The following is a 12,025-nucleotide window of genomic DNA, read 5'->3' as shown; positions in this document are numbered from 1 at the left end:
GGTATGGTTTTGATCACTGCCTCCTGTACAATGTTACAAACCTCCATCCATAGTTCTTCAAGCACTCTGTCTATCAGATCTAATCCCTTGAATCTATTTGTCACTTCCACTGTATAATTGTAAGGGATTTGATTTAGGTCATACTTGAATGGTCTAGTGGTTTTCCCTACTTTCTGCAATTTAAGTCTGAATCTAGCAATAAGGAGTTCATGATCTGAGCCACAGTCAGTTCCCAGTCTTGTTTCTGTTGACTGTATAGAGCTGCTTTATCTTCAGCTGCAAAGAATATGATCAATCTGATTTCAGTATTGATCATCTGGTGACATCCATGTGTATAGTCATCTCTTGTGTTGTTGGAAGAAGGTGTTTACTAGACCAGTGCATTCTCTCGACAAAACTCTGTTAACCTTTGCCGTGCTTCATTTTGTACTCCAAGACCAAACTTGCCTGTTACTCCAGGTATCTCTTGACATCCTACTTATTCATTCCAGTCCCCTATGATGAAAAGGACATCTTTTTTGGTGTTAGTTCTAGAAGATCTTGTAGGTCTTAATAGAACTGTTCAGCTTCTTTTGGCATGCCAATGTTTATCACAGCATTATTCACAATAGTCAAATTTGGAAATGACCCAAATGTCCATCAGTAGATAAATAGCAGCCAGAAAAGTTCAATCCATGGAGAGAGAAAGTAGATTATAGGATGACTTACAGGGGCTGTGGGAAGAGGGGAATGAGCAGCTATTGCTTAGTGGGTAGAGTTTCTGTTTGGGGTTGTTAGGTAGTTAGAATAGGAAAAAGGTGTCCAGAATGGCAGTGGCTAAAAGACAAGGAAGGGAAAAGCCTGGGAAAATAGAACAAAGGAAGGTCCAAGGACTGGAGTGAGGACCTCAGGTAAAACAAACAGCACTCCTGGCTAGCCCAATTTACATAGGGCAGGCCCAGGGGGAGGAGAAAAAACATATAAAAAGAGGAGCCAAAACTGGGCCGGGGGCCTCTCTTCTCTTGGAGTCTTTTGGGTAGGCATGCCCTCATGCCTTGAGGATGTATTTTTCCTTTAAATAAAACTGAGTTGTAACATGGAACTGTAACACTGGTCCATCCAAGGGTTGTATTGCTGGTCCGTCCATCACTTCAAATTTTTGTTGCGATGAGACAGAATGGAGGAAATTACAAACTCCCTGACATCGTGACAAAAAAGTTTCAGAAACAGACAATCCTGATGGTTGCACACATTGTGGATGTACCAAATGCCACTGGATTATACACTTTAAAGTGGCAAATTTTGTGTTATATATATTTACTACAATTTTTTAAAATTAATAGTGTAGTATATCAAAAGCTATCTAATTGTACAATTTAAATTGAATGAGGAAACAGACAGAACAGGCTCCATCTTGAGAGCAGGACTCCATCTTGGGCCAGACTATGGACTTTGAGCTATATGCCCAGTATCTATGGAAATGACATACCAATGGAAAACCAGACCCCCTGGATGAAGGAGCCTCAGGACTTGTACCTAGATACTCTGTCACCTAAAATAATATACTAATTATCTCTGTAACAGAGCAAAGTCATAAATCCCATTATGCTTATCAGTGTATGACCACAGGCCTATTGATAAATGTTCACTGTTTAACTATCTAGGCTTATGACACATGAATCATGGGTTAACTTCGATCATATCTCTCTTTTACCTTGTCCAGACTAGTTTCAAGGAATTTGGGGAGGTGGGTTTGAGCACATACACTTAAGGTATATAAGGTTTTCACAAAAACTGGTCAGGGTCCTTGGCTAAGAGGATATTCTGCCTTGGGCCCCACGGTGTAATTAACTGCACTCCACTATCTGCATTGTCCTTCTGAGTGAGTTTGTTTCCCAGAATGCGTGGCTACAAAAAAATGAGTGAGCTGTATGGTATGTGATTTTTTTTTTTTTTATAATATACAGAGAATTTTCTTTTATTTTCAAATGATTCTGACTACCTTTTCTCGTGATTCTTTAACTAATAAAAATAATTGGGAAAAAATAAAAATAAAAAATAAATAAAAAAAGAAAAAACAATGTTATGTGAATTTATATCTCAATAAAGCTGTTAAAAAAAGACTCCATAGTTTATGATTTCATTTATATAAAACTCTAGAAAATACAAACTTATATATGGTGACAGCTGCCTTAATTCACTACCACATTTTCTTTTGCTGCTTCCATTTTTCCTAACACTTTTTCAATTCCCTGATTGCCTCTTTATGTTAATATTTGTCTTGAGAAAACACGGGTCTGCGGAGGAGGAAGTGGTCTCATTTTGCCACAGGAAATGTGAAACTTGGGGACTTCTGAACCGAGGAACTGGTATTGGGTTCCACACCCCAATGATCCTTGACTACCCAAAAGTGTAGTTTAAAAGCTAGTGGCTCGCAGACCACGCGGCGGGCGCTAGAACTCCATTTCCCAGGAGGTCTTGGGGCACAGGGTAGCGACTGCGCCTGACGACACGGGTGGGACTTGGTCGCTGCCGGAATGAAGCCGGGCTCCCTCCTTGTTCGCTCAGCCTTGAGAAACCTGGGAGGCTATGTGAGCTGCGGTTGAACGGCGCAGGAGGACGACCGCTTTGCCAGGTAATCCTTATCGAGAACCACCCGCTAGGCGGGCCCCTTGTTCGCTGTTTTCTCATTGAGTCTCCCCATCCCCAGGACGGTTGGTTGCCTTAGTATGTGATCCACTTCCTTGGATGGAAGGGATTTGAGAATGGGATGAATTGTATATATTCGGGGGAGATTGAGCCTGCTCTTCCTATTGCGTTAGGCACTTATCTGTCCCAGGATCACGAGTCCAACCGAAGTTCCAGAAGCAAGTACCCCTGGTGGAAAGGCTCCGAAGGAAGTGCCGAGCGGGCTTGTGGTAGCTATGGATGGGTCACTACAATTGCCTCTCTGGTTTAAGTTTCCAGGCACGGGATAGTCTCCCCTGGCTCCGAGTTGGGGAGTGTTCACATGGCTTCCTTCCTCCCCGAGATTCTCGAAGTTGTCTTTGACTGGACTTGAACCAAAAGAATCAGTCTTAAATGTGAAAAAGCTTCCTGGACTTAGATAACTAAGTTGCAGAAAGTAGTAAATAAAAACGAGAGTCTTCTGAATTGTTTTGTTTCAGAAAGTTGCAGAGTGATTTAAAGTGGATTAGACTTCTGGAAAGGGTGAGACTTAGGGGAGAATGTGCTAGAAATAGTAACACTTTGAACTGCGTTCTTGTCCTGATTGTTACTGTGTCTTTTATATTGTGTGCCTAACCTAGGAGAAAATTGACTGCTGAGCAGTGTACATCTGAAGAAGGATGCTTTGTCAGATGAGATTGGAAGATTTAGAAGAAACTATAATTCCAAGGTTAAAAGTGAGTGCCTTCTCAGATGTTGATCTCTGCAAATTGAGGCCACTTCCAGTTTCCAATCTTAGAGGCATACTTAATGATCTCTGAACTGAGCTGGTATCTACTTCACATTGCTACTATGAAACTTAAATAAGGTATGTGGAAGTATTTTACACAATGCCTATAACAGGCTTTGTTTTAAACTTCCTCTTGCTTCCTCATACCAACTATTTCCTCTGGGCCATGCATTACTGTGTATTATTGTTTACCTTTTTATAAAAGTCCTACCTTTACCATAAAACTATAAGCTTCTATTATCATTTGTTGTTTTTAACCCTTTTTTGAGTCCCTTCTAGCAGTACATTGTGCATAGTAGTACCGGGGAGAGTAGGTGGATAGTGGTGGTGATGAGAGGAAAGCTATGGGTCATCTGTAAGGAGAAAGCATTGTGCTGGATCCTGGAGCTGAAAGAAACAAGCTTTTCTCCTAACAGTGATAAACAGAATATTTGCCTCCTAGCCTTCTCTCAGAGCTCCCAGCCCTTTAAAAAGTATTGTTTTTATTTTCAGTATTTTCAACCATTTTAAACTGTACATTAACTGTATGCACATTTTTGTGCAACAGATCTTTAAAATTTTTTCATCCTGAAAAATTGAAACTCTATACCCCTTAAACAGCTCCTCATTTCCCCTTCCCCCAGCCCCTGGCAACTACTATTCTACTTTCTGTTTCTATGAGTTTGGCTATTCTAGATACTTCATATAAGTGAAATCATGCAATATTTGGCTTTTTATGACTTGGCTTATTTCACTTAGCTTAATGTCCTCAAGGTTCATCCATGTTGTAGTGTATGAAAAGATTTCCTTTTTCTTTTGAAGGCTGATCTATCTATCTATCTATATGTGTGTGTGTGGTGTATATAGATAGATAGATAGATAGATATTTCTTTATATGTTATCCATCGATGGACATTTAGGTTGCTTCCACCTCTTGGCTATTGTGAATAATGATGCAATGAACATGGATGTGAAATTATCTTTTTGAGATCCTATCTTCAGTTCTCTTGGATTATATTTTTTAGTATTATTTTTAAACTTGTTGACTATGGAGAAGTTCAAATATACACACAAGTAGAGAAAATCGTATAATGAATATGTGGGCTGGATAAATGAATCAGCTGTACAAAGCACCTCCCTCCTTTTGCTGAACCCCTCCCTTTCATTGAGAGTCTGCTCCAGGTGATTATGTTTTGTTTTGTTCAGACCTGCGATATTCTAGGTACATTTCATCATCTAGGCCCACCATCAGTGTGACTTGAGTGCCTATCTGCAGATCATTTTATTATAGATACCAGGAATACTGGTAGATGTAAACTAGTAGAAAAGAGTGTAGTTAACTTTTCCCAGTTATAGAGATGAGGAGCTAAACTTAGGGTGCAAAGTGGTCTTTGTGCCTGAGAGTTTTGCTCTGGTTCAGTAGCACTGCCCCCCCCCCCCATCAGATGCACTATTGTCCTTAAAGCAGTTACTCTGAATGGTACCTAGAGGAGGCTGAGAAGATGAGTCACACAGGCAGTAATTGCTATCAGAGGAAAAAGAAATTAATCCAAACTGGGAAAGCCAAGGAAGGTTATTTTCAAGGAATGCGATGGTGACTTTGCCCTATTTCCATTGTTGTTGTTCAGTTGCTAAGTGTCCAACTCTTCACGACCCCATGGACTGCAGCACGCCAGGCTTCCCTGTCCTTCACTGTCTCCTAGAGTTTGCTCAAATTCATGTCCATTGAGTCAGTGATGCTATCCAACCATCTCATCTTTTGTTGTCCCCTTTTTTGCCTTCAATCTTTCCCAGCATCAAGGCCTTTTCTAATGAGTTTGCTCTTCACATCAGGTGGCCAGATTATTTCCATTGACTTTGTATGTTTGATCCTCATGTCTATTCCTAGATGGAAAAAGACAGAGCTGATGATCAGTGAATACTCTGGGATGGTTGCCTACTAGACTCTGGACTTTTAGCTGTGGGACCTGTGCCAAGGAAAGGAAGACTTCTAGGGGGAATGCCTCACTGGTCAGAATTGGCTGTGTGAGCGAGCAGAAAGCCATTCCTAGTGGGCCTGTGCAAAGCATACTGAGAGGGCTAACTTTTCTTTAAGGGAAAGTGAAGTCACTCAGTTGTGTCTGACTCTTTGCGACCCCATGAACTGTAGCCTACCAGGCTCCTCTGTCCATGGGATTTTCCAGGCAAGAGTATTGGAGTAGGTTGCTATTTCCTTCTCCAGGGGATCTTCCCGACTCAGGGATCGAACCCGGGTCTCCTGCATTGCAGGCAGATGCTTTACCCTCTAAACCATCAGGGAATCTAACTTTTCTTTACCTTGACCCAAAATGAAGTGTTTGGTTTGGTTTGGTTTTTGGCTATGATATGGGCCTAAAAAGACAACAGGATGGAGGATATATCTATTCCTCTAAGTTCCCAAGGTGAGAAACTGATTCTCAATTTTTTTTTCTGTAATCAAATACATATGATAATGTATCCCCTTTCCTCCATGTTCTGATACTTGAAGTTAATGCTATGAGGATCAGGTCTGAAATTAGGGCAGTAGTTAAGAAGCTAAAAAAATGGAGTGCTGTGGGGGCACTGACACAGCAGGACATTGACTGGATATTAATATGGGGGTATAAACATGGATGTGTGCATGCTAAGTTGCTTCAGTCATGTCTGACTCTTTGCAACCCTACGGACTGTTGCCCGCCAGCTTCTTCTGTCCATGAGATTTTCTAGGCAAGAATACTGGAGGGCTTGTTATGCCCTCCTCCAGGGTATATTCCCAACCCAGGGGTCGATCCATATTTCCTGTGTCTCCTGCATTGGCAGGCGGGTTCATTAACACTAGCACTACCTGGGAACATGGGAGCTCATAGTAAACATGTTCCTTGGAGATCATCTGTGTTTCATCATTAACTCGCAAATACTCGATTCATGAAGAAATGGACAAGAATATAGTGGTGTTATGAACTGTAGTTTTACTCAGATAAGGACAGAAGGGATGAGACAGAAGGGTTTGTCTAGCGTTGTAATCACATTATATAACTTTTGCCTTCCCCAGCAGAATAGTAATTTTTGCGAAGTCATAGTAGCTTCTAACACTTTAATGAGTACTTCCTATGTGGCAGGCACTAATGAGTACAGCACATGCATTCTTTCATTTAAGCTTCAGGTTAAAAACTTGCCCAAGTTCACAGAGCTTAGGAAGAGAGAGGACTGGTTTTTGACTCCAGGTGATCTGACTTCAGAGTCTGCACTCTTAGCCACTTCTCTCTATGGCTGAATCTGACTGGCCTACTTTTCTCTCCAGTATTTTGATGCCACTATGGTTTTTGCAGTAGTCATGTACAGATGTGAGAGTTGGACCACAAAGAAGGCTGAGCGCTAAAGAATTAGTGCTTTTGAATTGTGGTGCTGGAGAAGACTCTTGAGGGTCCCTTGGACTGTAAAGAGATCAAACCTGTCAGTCCTAAAGGAAATCAACCCTGAATTTTCATTGGAAGGACCGATGCTGAAGCTCTAATACTTTGGCCACCTTATGCGAAGAGCTGACTCACTGGAAAAGATCCTGATGCTGGGAAAGATTGAAGGTGGGAGGAGAAAGGGGTAACAGAGGATGAAATGGTTAGATATCATTGATGGACATGAGTTTGAGCAAACTCCTGGAGATGGTGAAGGATAGGGAAGCCTGGCGAGCTGCAGTCCATGGGGTCGCAAAGAGTCAGACATGCTGAGCGACTGAACAATAACAAACAACAGTTTTTCAGGAACAGAGTGTATCTTTGCTGAGTCTAGTCACAGATCTGAAGTGAGAGCTGTCTTTCCTTTTGTTTCAACCTTGGGAATCTTCTTTCTGCACTGATTTTAAAAAATTAGTTAACATTTATTTAGTACCTATAATATTTTAGTAGCTTTGATACAGTGTATGTGAGAACTTATGACAATACTGTAACCTTTGTATATAATAGTTTTTAATCTTGTGGGGCTCACAGTCCTTTTTGAGTCTGATGACAGCTTTGGATCTTCTTTCCAGAAAAATTTACCTATGCACATACACATAATATTGTGCACAACTGCAGAGGTGGCTTCTAGAATCCTCTGAAGCCTATCTTCTAGCAGGCCATGGACTCCATGGTAAGAACTCTTGCCCCATACAACCTTTCCCAGCTTCTATGGTGTTAGGAGGCCAGGTAGTGGGGGTGGAGGGGGGAGGGTCTTATCTCCTTTCTTTCTTCTCAGGGAGAAATATTTATATAGCTTAGGCTCCCTAGATTAACCAAATTCTATGAACATTCTTTCCTTCTCTCTTATACATAGGACTCCAAGGGAAGAATGCAGACGATCAAATGTGTGGTTGTGGGAGATGGGGCTGTAGGTAAAACCTGCCTCCTCATCAGTTATACAACAAATGCCTTTCCTGAGGAGTATATCCCCACTGTCTTTGACAACTATAGTGCCCAGACATCTGTGGATGGCCAGATCGTCATCCTGAACCTGTGGGACACAGCAGGCCAAGAAGAATATGACCGACTGCGAACACTCTCCTACCCCCAGACCAATATCTTCGTCATTTGCTTTTCCATTGGCAACCCATCTTCTTATGCCAATGTGAGGCATAAATGGTACCCCGAGGTCTCCCATCATTGCCCCAACGTACCTGTTTTGCTGGTAGGCACCAAGAGGGACCTGCGGAGTGACCTTGAGACAGTTAAGAAGCTAAAGGAACAGAGCCTAGTGCCCACAACTCCTCAGCAAGGCACTTCCCTGGCTAAGCAGGTGGGGGCTGTGAAGTATCTGGAATGTTCAGCCTTGATGCAAGATGGGGTCCGTGAGGTATTTTTGGAAGCCATCCGGGCTGTGCTTTACCCTGCCACAAAGAAGAACACCAAGAAGTGTGTCCTCCTATAGCTTTTGGGATGTTGCCTGGGGACTGCACCCACAGAGAAAAAGGGGAAATTCCCTTGATAGCATTTAACATTGCCAGCATAAGCCACTTATCTCTTCTCCTGGAAACCCTAGGCTCCAGGTTATTTGGTTTTTGGAGGAATGAAGAGAGGCTAGTTTGTACTTGGCTGCTTTGAAATTCAGTCTGAACCTTTTAGAGAAAGTTTGAGAGTGAGAGAGTGTGTCTCTCCTGTCGAAGTGATGAGAGGAGACGTCACCAGATGTTCTTTTTGGCACTGGCCAGGCCACAACTAAGCAGATCAGCCTAGTACTATTCTTTGTAGGCTTTTGCCTGACTGTTTGAAATCTAATTTCAGCTTTCCTGGATGTGTTTATCGTTGAGCTAGTACCTCACAGATGGACAGGGTTCTCCAAGTTTTCAAATCATTGCCTGAGGCTTTCTGATAAACTAATTTTTGGAAACCATTTTAGGTGTGATTCCTGGGTATTCCCAGTGTTGACATGTTCTTTCCATTCTTGAGATGAGATGCTTTTGCAATAATGGTTAAGCACCATTTCTAGAGTTCTGTGAGATTGTAACAGATGTTTCTTAAAAGGGTTCTATGGGCCTCTGGCCTTTTGAGATGGCTCACGCTCCATCTGTGGAGTGTGTTTCTCTCTTAATAAATCTGCTTCTTACCTAAAACAAAAAGCGGTTCTGTGGTCAAATAAGGCAAGAATCATTGATTTAAATAATGCTAAATAGTTTCTTTTACTGCAGGAAGTTTTGTAACTTTTAATAAGTATGCAATATTCCCCAAAGTTATTTCACTGAACTTTTTTTTTTTTTTTGGCCCCATGCAGCACCTATTAACATCTCTGGGAACACAGTTTCAGAGATGCTGGGTTACTGGGGACTGGGTATTCCAATGGTGGAGACTTAAAAAAGCATAATGTGGTCCTATTCTTTGTGATGTTTCCTTCTCCGTGCCTTTGAGAGGAATGTTTACCAGCCACGGCCATGTTATTGATTCCTCTTCCAATCCTCAGGAGGTGGGTTTGGCACTTAGTCATAACAGTACATTGGCTGTGGGATCTGATGTTAAGATTTGCTTTCTGATTCTGCTAGCACTCTGGGCCCTGTGAAGTGAAAAACTGTGTCTCTGAGGCTTCTGTGTGGCCCTTTCTTCTCACATCACCCTTCCACTGTAAGGAAAGACCACTGAAGATTAACCCTCTAAATAAAACCAATGAAACAATCAAACAAGTAAGATGTCCTGCCAGTCCCTCTCAAGGGGTTCTGTGATTCCCTCTGAGATGTCTCTTCTGCTGTCATTCCTCTGAGTCATAAAGTCATTCCTCTGAGTTATAAAGGCTACTCTGCTCTCTTCCTGTTCCTCCCTCCTCTGTATGTCTCCCTGTTTGTGTGTGTTCAGCCCTGTGTGCCTTTTGAGTTTGCTCTAAGAGTGTTGGAGTTTGTTGGGTTTCCAGGCCGAAGGGGCTGTCCTCACCCTTGTGGCAGTTTTGTTGACTTTCCTCAGTCTGCTCCGGGGTGAGATGAGTTGACTTCTGTATCCCCGTGGACCTGCTGCTCCTTCCCCCAGCTGTATTTTTGACCTTCTTCATTTGATATGGAAGGAAAACTTCTTTACCTGGCAGATAGTGGTCAGGAACTCCACCATGCACATGTCCTCTCATCCTGCCAGAATAGCATGGGATTTTTGAGAGTTTGGGAAATGGAGCTAAAAGGATCTCATACCTCCCCTTGGGGTGGGTGAAGTGCCTGTGCTTTGCTCTGTGATTGTCTTGCTGTTGCTCTTTGACAGGATATGATCAGAGTAACCTCAAGCTGACTGAACCTCCTGGATAGGGTTGCCAGATAAAATAATTTTTTTAACCAATTTTTTAGTGTAAGCGTGTACCGTGCAATATCTGGGACATACTTAACACCAAAAAATTATTTTGTTTATCTGAGATTCAAAGTTAATGGGGCATCCTGTATTTTTATTTGCTAAATCTGTTAACCCTACTCTTTGAGAATCTGGAACCTGGAGGTCAAGCAAATATCAAGTATTGATAGAAGATAAAAGGTTATTTAAATACTCTATTCTTCCTCCTTTTCTTCTGGTTTCCCTTTCCCCTCACAGTGGACTAAAGTGCTTTTTCTTTTTCCTTCATCACTGTACCCGCCACTTCATGCAATATTCCATTGGTGTGTATGTCTACAATGTTAATTGTCTGAAGCTGTGGAGGATCCAGGATGAATACTGTTGTCCAGCACTTCCCTTCTCAGTTCCAATGTACTGTATCTATTTTCCAGTGTGCAACTCAGGTCTCCTGAGGCTGGCAGGGATTCCGTATGAGCAGTGTGTTAACTGGAAGAGGGTGAGCGTGGCCCTCTTCAACTAAGGCTCAATAGCACTTTGGAAAGGGGGGCTATTACCATAATGTGGCTACTGTGGAGGTCAACTGGCTTCTGGGCGCTGTGCCCACTGCCCTTTTGTAAAGTCACTGGGTTTTTCCAAAGACAGTCAAATGGAAGTGTATTCCAATCTCATGATGTTCTGATTGATGCCACTTTGGGTGCTCATAGGACTTCATGGTTGAAAGGGGCTAGAAACATGACTGTCACCTAGGTCTCTGGGAACTTTCTATTTAGCTACTGAAATCTTTTAAGTTAGCTTTTAATAGTGCCTCCTGCTCCTCCTTTCCCTGTCAAATTCCCAAATGTAAGCCTGGGTTTGGTTTGGGCAAACTTGTGTTCTCTAATAAATGGAGGTGTGATCCACAAGTCTGAGTGAGTGGTCTTGTATTGCTCTGATTTAATAGTCTTTTTTTTTAAAGTCTTTATTTAATTTGTTACAACACTGTTTCTGTTTTATTTATTTTTTTATTTTTTGACTGCCAAGCATACGGGATCTTAGCTCCCTGGCCAGGGATGGAACCTGCAGCCCCATGCATTGGAAGACGAAGTCTTAACCACTGTGCCAACAAGGAAGTCCCTGATTTAATAGTCTTAAGTATACACTGACATCTTGGTTTTTATATTTAATTTATATGAAGACTAACATGCTAATATCACTTTTAAATTTTTTCATAAGGAATGCTAATAAACTTTTTTCTGATTTTACTGGGTCTGTTGCTTTCTAAAAATCCAAGCAATTCCTCACCACCACCCCTTTGTCTTGTGTATGTGTTAATTGTTATCTTGTCCAACTCTGCAACCTCAGGGACTGAAGCCCACCAGGCTCCTCTGTCCATGGAATTCTCCAGGCAAGAATACTGGAATGGGTTGCCATGCCCTCCTCCAGGGTATCTTCCCAACCCAGGGATCGAACCCAGGTCTCCTGCTGTGGCAGGCAGATTCTTTACCATCTGAGCCACCAGGGAAAGTGAGTGGTTTTTAAATGCTTTTCAGCTTGCAAAGGATGAAATAACTATAATTGTCATATTGCACATGGCACCTATGTGTAACTGTACTTATTTTTCTACATCACATAATCAGCGTAAGGAATTGTCTGTCCTGCTAACACTGATTCTCTAGTTCCTGCCCACCCCTCGCCTATTCATCTCCAGGATTTAGCTTCATATCCTGGTTTTCAATAGTGATGGACCAGTTAGTTCCCTGTTGGTGATTTTTCCCACTTATTACACTATATTCAGTAAACAATTATCAAGCTCCTATTATGTTACAGGCTTGACTGTGCTAGGGGCTAGGAAAGATTTTGCATTTAATAT

General features: G+C 42.0%; 1 protein-coding gene across 4 annotated transcripts; it reads left to right on the top strand.

The window, feature by feature from the left end:
* The first annotated feature begins 2,395 nt into the window (after positions 1–2,395).
* LOC122690027 (rho-related GTP-binding protein RhoG-like) lies at positions 2,396–11,417 on the top strand. Of its 4 annotated transcripts, none has more exons than XM_043896958.1 (4): positions 2,435–2,614; positions 3,288–3,383; positions 7,437–7,537; positions 7,721–11,417. In XM_043896958.1, exons 3-4 carry the CDS (start codon positions 7,526–7,528, stop codon positions 8,309–8,311), a joined length of 603 nt encoding a protein of 200 aa, XP_043752893.1. In that variant the 5' UTR covers positions 2,435–2,614; positions 3,288–3,383; positions 7,437–7,525; the 3' UTR covers positions 8,312–11,417. The 4 variants fall into 4 exon arrangements, with proteins under 4 accessions (XP_043752891.1, XP_043752893.1, XP_043752892.1 ...); XM_043896957.1 differs by having other exon boundaries at positions 2,436–2,614; positions 3,288–3,514; XM_043896956.1 differs by lacking the exon at positions 7,437–7,537 and having other exon boundaries at positions 2,396–2,614.
* The last annotated feature ends 608 nt before the right edge of the window (positions 11,418–12,025 follow it).

This window comes from Cervus elaphus, chromosome X, assembly GCF_910594005.1.
Source record: "Cervus elaphus chromosome X, mCerEla1.1, whole genome shotgun sequence".
Taxonomy (NCBI): Eukaryota; Metazoa; Chordata; class Mammalia; order Artiodactyla; family Cervidae; genus Cervus; species Cervus elaphus.
This window is presented reverse-complemented; position numbering and strand designations above follow the sequence as displayed.

Excerpts from the sequence above, each read along its gene's own strand:
- LOC122690027 (XM_043896956.1), top strand. The coding sequence starts at position 3,327 with ATGCTTTGTCAGATGAGATTGGAAGATTTAGAAGAAACTATAATTCCA. Across the intron at positions 3,384-7,720 it reads CTATAATTCCAAGGTTAAAA|GACTCCAAGGGAAGAATGCA; the intron begins GTGAGTGCCTTC and ends TCTTATACATAG.